The following is a 6,000-nucleotide window of genomic DNA, read 5'->3' on the forward strand; positions in this document are numbered from 1 at the left end:
ACGCTCCATTTTTCTCAGTAATCTTTGCAACCACAGCTTTAATTCAAATGCATTTTAAAAAAACTTATTTCCAATTTATTTATACAGTGGGTGGCGCTGTGGGTTAAACCACAGAGCCTAGGACTTGCCGATCAGAAAGTCGGCGGTTCGAATCCCTGTGACGGAGTGAGCTCCCGTTGCTCAGTCCCAGCTGCTGCCAACCTAGCAGTTCGAAAGCACATCAAAGTGCAAGTAGATAAATAGGTACCGCTCCGGCGGGAAGGTAAACGGCATTTCCGTGCACTGCTCTGTTTCGCCAGGAGCGGCTTAGTCATGCTGGCCACATGACCCGGAAGCTGTACGCCAACTCCCTTGGCCAATAAAGCAAGATGAGCTCCGCAACCCCAGAGTCTGCCACAACTGGATCTAATGGTCAGGGGACCCTTTACCTTTACCTCTGGTTACGAACTTAATTCGTTCCGGAGGTCCGTTCTTAACCTGAAACCGTTCTTAACCTGAGGTACCACTTTAGCTAATGGGACCTCCCACTGCCATCGTGCTGCCGCTGCATAATTCTGTTCTCATCCTGAGGTAAAGTTCTTAACCCGAGGTACTACTTCCAGGTTAGTGGAGTCTGCAACCCGAAGTGTTTGTAACCCGAGGTGTTTGTAACCCGAGGTACCACTGTACACTGCTTTTCACCACAAATGGTCACAAAGTGGTTTTCCACTACCAACAATAAAACTATCAATCCATCAAAATAACACAAGTGTTCAAAACAAAAATCACAGGTTAAAAACACATTCAGTAAGTCGGCATGGCACAACTTGCTTTAAACACCCGCTGAGTGCAGAAGGAGAAGGAGGAGGAGGCATGTCTGATCTCAGCTTAGGATGCAGGGCCACAGAATTGGGCCCACAACACTGACTGCACACTGGATACAAGCTTTGCAGCTGAGCCATGGGAAACCACTAACAGAGACTGTCCTGAAAATCTCAGAGATGGGGAAAGAGATATAAGGTATTAAGGAATCCAGCTGGCACTGTAAAGAAAGAATTCAGAGTGTACTGAGAGCGTGTTCCTAGTCCTTCCTTTCTGAAGTTGAATTGTTAGGCATCACATGACATCAGACGGTCAACAAGTACCCACCCACCTGTCAGAAGTGCAGAGAGTACCTTGGTTCTCAAACTTAATCCGTTCTGGAAGTCCATTCCAAAACCAAAGCATTCCAAAACCAAGGTTCGTTTTACCATAGAAAGTAATGCAAAATGGATTAATCTGTTCCAGACAAGCCCTAAAACAGCAATTTAACATGAATTTAACTAACGAGACCACTGATCCATAAAATGAAAGCAATAATCAATGTACTGAACTATAAATTAAATAAGACAGTATTGTAGATGATAGAAATAAAAATGATTATTTTTTCTTACCTGCACTGATGATAGTTACTGTTTGGATTTGGGGGGTGGGGTTTTTTTTTATCCATTTCCGCAGTCATACAATCAATCAGTCAGTAGGTGAACTGGGTTCCACACAGGCACAAAAACAAATCAACCGAAAAAGCCTCAAAAAAAAAAAAAAAAAAAGCACCAAACTTAATCAGTTCTGGAAGTCCGTTTGACTTCCAAAATGTTCAAAAACCAAGGCAGAGCTTCTGATTGGTGCAGGCGCCCCGGAAACAAAACCCGGCAGCCACATTGGATGTTTGGCTTCCAAAAAACATTTGAAAACCAGAACACTTACTTCCAGGTTTTTGGCGTTTGGGAACCAAGGCGTTTGAGTACCAAGGCATTTGAGAACCAAGGTACCACTATACTGGATTGGGGCTGCCGGTTGCATCCTTATTTCAGGTTTAACTCTCTGTATTGTGGTCCAGGAGGATTCCAAGGCAAGTGTTCTCTTACCCCATGTATCCAGAGAATATACAGTGGTACCCCAGGTTACATATGCTTCAAGTTACACTCTGCTAACCCAGAAATAGTTCTTCAGGTTAAGAACTTTGCTTCAGGATGAGAACAGAAATCGTGCTCTGGCAGCAGCAGGAGGCCCCATTAGCTAAAGTGGTGCTTCAGGTTAAGAACAGTTTCAGGTTAAGAATGGACCTCCAGAACGAATAAAGTACTTAACCCAAGGTACCACTGTATAGATATATTTGAGCACTAATTTGAGCAAGGGGGAGAGTCTTGCTGCTCTCAGTAGGTGGTGGCAGTCAGTATTAGCTGGTAAGCTTCCCTTATTGACCACCTGGGAAGAAGGGCTTTTGAAGGGACCCCATGAATGTCACGCAGAGTCACTTGGAAGGACAGGATGAAAATGCAATAAAATTAAACACACCGAGCTCACTATTCTATTTTGGTTTTGTTTGCTTATAACAGATGGAGGCTAAAGTGGTGATGGCCAAGTTCCTGCAGCGGTTTGAATTCCAGCTGGTCCCGCCTCAGAGCTTTAAGATTCAGGACACAGGAACACTGATGCCATTGGATGGTGTGGTGTGTCGGCTGAAGCCACGCCGTCAGATGGGCGGGGAAGGAAAAACTTACTAGAACGTGTTTAAAAGTGCCCTCCAGTCATTCACAAGATGCTTTTATGTAAAGCAGTATCATGGGTTCACATGGTTTAAAATCAGAGGTGTGGGGCTTTGCGAGTGCCGCCAATCAGTTGATCTGGTGCTTGCCAAGAGCACAAAGCTTTGTAGATGCCAATGATCCTCTTGGACCCCCTCATCTCTAAAAATCTAAGACACCACAATAACTATTGCAGAGCACTTTACAAGCTGCAGCCAGATTCCTAGTCATTTTTGCACTTTTTTGTATTCGTATAAAATTAGCCGAGAGCACTTTTTAAGTTGATGGGTAGTGGTGGCTTTCCTTTGGCCGCAGATCACCTTCTGATGTAAACTTTTCAGAGCTTAGCAACTGTGTGAAAAGCAGAAGGTGGCAACTTCAGAAGTATTCGCTCCTGTGTGAAAACGAGGAATGCTTCTGAGGGGATGGCGCTAGCGTGTTATCATACAAAAACAAAGAATGCATACTTCTTTTCCTGTAGGACTAGGGGTGGGGTTGTTGGGTGATAACTCTGAGGCCTGGTGCCTCACCGCAAGGCAGCGTTGCCTGCGATTCTTCACTCCTGTCTCCCGTCACGCTGATGTGCCCCATATCCAGAGACATGAGCACTTGATGAGCAGAGTTCAAAACTCCTCAGCTGTGAGGAGTAACATCTAAGCCTAATGTATTGCAAATTAAATTAAATCAAACCGAACAGAACAAAGAAAACATGGCCTCTCTCTCTGTCTTTATTCCCTGGAGGTAAAGGTAAAGGGACCCCTGACCATTAGGTCCAGTCATGACCGACTCTGGGGTTGCGGCGCTCATCTCGCTTTATTGGCCGAGGGAGCCGGCGTACAGCTTCCGGGTCATGTGGCCAGCATGACTAAGCATGCAGCGCACGGAAACGCCGGAGTGGTACCTATTTATCTACTTTCACTTTGACGTGCTTTCAAACTTCTAGGTTGGCAGGAGCAGGGACCGAGCAACAGGAGCTCACCCCGTCATGGGGATTCAAACCACCGACCTTCTGATCGGCAAGTCCTAGGCTCTGTGGTTTAACCCACAGCGCCACCCACGTCCCTTCTTCCTTGGAGAGAGAACTGCAAAAGCAATACAGAGCAGAAACAGTGTATCTCAATTTCCTCTCACAAGACTCCCAAAATCAGTGCTGGAATTTAAACAGACATGTGACATGTAACAATGCCACACACATACCTGCATCTCGGGAGGAATGGAATTCTCAACATGGATTCCCCTAACAAGCTCCATCAGGAGAAGCCCTTCACAAGGACATGCACTTAAGAAATGGGTGCCTCCAAATTGGTTCTGCAGGTGCTGGGGTGAACCCCAAGAACAGGGAGGAGGACTCCATGTGCCAAGCTGAAATGCTTGCACAGATGGAGCGTTGCACAGATGGCGCAAGCGTTTCATTTCCTCCGTTTTTTCTCCTATGCAAAATTTAATCAGTTAACCAACTCCCATCCACGTGATTTGGTGATTCTGGTTTGTTTAATGGGACGCTGTAACCAGGTTTTACAATACCCATCTGTTTCCCATCTGAGAAAAGGGAGCAAGCAGTGAGACCAAGCCACTGGCGGACTAGTCCTTTCCCATTAAATCAGGGATGGACATCCTTTGGCTCTCCTGATTCTTTTTGGACTTCAGGCTCCCATCATCCCTGCCTACTGGCCATGCCAGCCGGGGCTGATTGCAGTCGGAGTTCACAACAACATCTGGAGGAGCTCAGGCTAGCCACCAATGCACTAAAAAAAGTCTGGAAACTTTCCTTGCAGCCTGTGAGTCTCCCTAACACTGAGAGAAGTTGCTTCTACAACTGCATACAGTGGACCAGTGTGATTATATGCCAATGTGTTTTGCATATCTTGTTCTACCTAGCTTCCAAGATAATAAAAAGGTAAAGGTAAAGGTACCCCTACCCATACGGGCCAGTCTTGACAGACTCTAGGGTTGTGCGCCCATCTCACTCTATAGGCCGGGGGCCAGCGCTGTCCGCAGACACTTCCGGGTCACGTGGCCAGCGTGACAAGCTGCATCTGGCGAGCCAGCGCAGCACACAGAATGCCATTTACCTTTCCGCTAGTAAGTGGTCCCTATTTATCTACTTGCACCCGGGGGTGCTTTCGAACTGCTAGGTTGGCAGGCGCTGGGACCGAGCAACAGGAGCGCACCCCGCCATGGGGATTCAAACCGCCGACCTTTCGATCGGCAAGTCCTAGGCGCTGAGGCTTTAACCCACAACGCCACCCGCGTCCCGACTCCAAGAAAATACTTTCCTGCAATCTCTTGGCACTACTTCCTTTTCCCAGATGGACAGCTGAGGACTCGGCCATGCTTCTTCCTTGCAATTCTAAAATATAGACATGCTTTTACCCTTGCAAGATTGAATATACTGCCTTTGGCTGTACTTGAGGGATGATTCCAACAACTCCTACATGAAAAACGCTTATGTCCCTTTGGGAGATGGCAGTACCGAATCAGTGGTGCATGCCCTTCTGGCTTGCACTCTATAAAGACTTGAGGAATGAGGTTATCGCCCCTCTTTTATTGTCCATTCCGGGTTGCCCAACTACTGCCACAGTGTCCTTTCTCTTGGCAGATCAAGATGAGCAGGTGACAGCAAAGTTTGCAAGGTTTTCAGCTGGGGCAATTAGAATAAGATCCACTATTTGACTATTCAAAACCCTAAGATGTATTTTATATAATTGACTTTTTAATCTTTATTCTTTATATATTGTATTGTTTTACTGCTATGGCCGGTGGCTGATGCAAATAAAGATTCATTCATTCCATGCTTAGAAAGCATGGAATGGAGTGGTTTTCTGTTTCATCCATGCTTTCTAGACAAAGGTCCAAGAAATTTCCTCCTTGTTCCCACTCCTTTGCAAGGGGAAAAAACCCACTCTTTAGTGATAGATTGGAACAAATGGCAATCTGGGGCGGAATCTGAGCTGAGCTGGGATAGCTCAGGCAGTAGAACACAAGACTCTGAATATCAGGGTTGTGGGTTTGAGCCCCATGTTGGACAAAATATTCCTACACTGCAGGGGGTTGGACTAGATGACCCTTGTGGTCCCTACCAACTGTATGATTTTATGATTTCAATTGCTGTTTGCTGTAATGGAGTTTTAAAGGGTGGTTTTCTCTGAGGGGTGGAGGGAAGCAGCAGGACGATAAGAAGTGTGGATGAACCCCAAATATTTGAACCGAGTCACTCATTCAGTTCAGAAGCAGCGTGGGTTGCATTGAATTGTATAATGAACTTAGTATAATAAATGATTCTTAGTATAATAAAAGTCTAAATGAGGCTGTGTACATTGATTTTTGGGCTTAGCAGATTTAAGCGGACTAAAAAAGATAGCTCTGGGTTTGAAAGATGTTGAATCTATGGAAGCATAATTAAGAACTTCACAAGGTTTTTAACAAATTCTATTCAACGAATTGTATTCAGATT

At 45.6% G+C, this 6,000-nt stretch overlaps 1 protein-coding gene across 1 annotated transcript in view; it reads left to right on the forward strand.

Annotated features, from left to right (window-relative positions):
- The window catches only part of LOC114585577 (cholesterol 24-hydroxylase-like), a 30,435-nt gene extending 25,075 nt beyond the window's left edge, over positions 1 to 5,360 (forward strand). The window contains exon 15 of the mRNA XM_077924176.1: positions 2,358 to 5,360. Within this exon, the coding sequence (XP_077780302.1) occupies positions 2,358 to 2,525 (168 nt within the window). The 3' untranslated portion in view covers positions 2,526 to 5,360. The remainder of the gene's footprint in view (positions 1 to 2,357) is intronic.
- The last annotated feature ends 640 nt before the right edge of the window (positions 5,361 to 6,000 follow it).

Source organism: Podarcis muralis, chromosome 1, assembly GCF_964188315.1.
Source record: "Podarcis muralis chromosome 1, rPodMur119.hap1.1, whole genome shotgun sequence".
Taxonomy (NCBI): Eukaryota; Metazoa; Chordata; class Lepidosauria; order Squamata; family Lacertidae; genus Podarcis; species Podarcis muralis.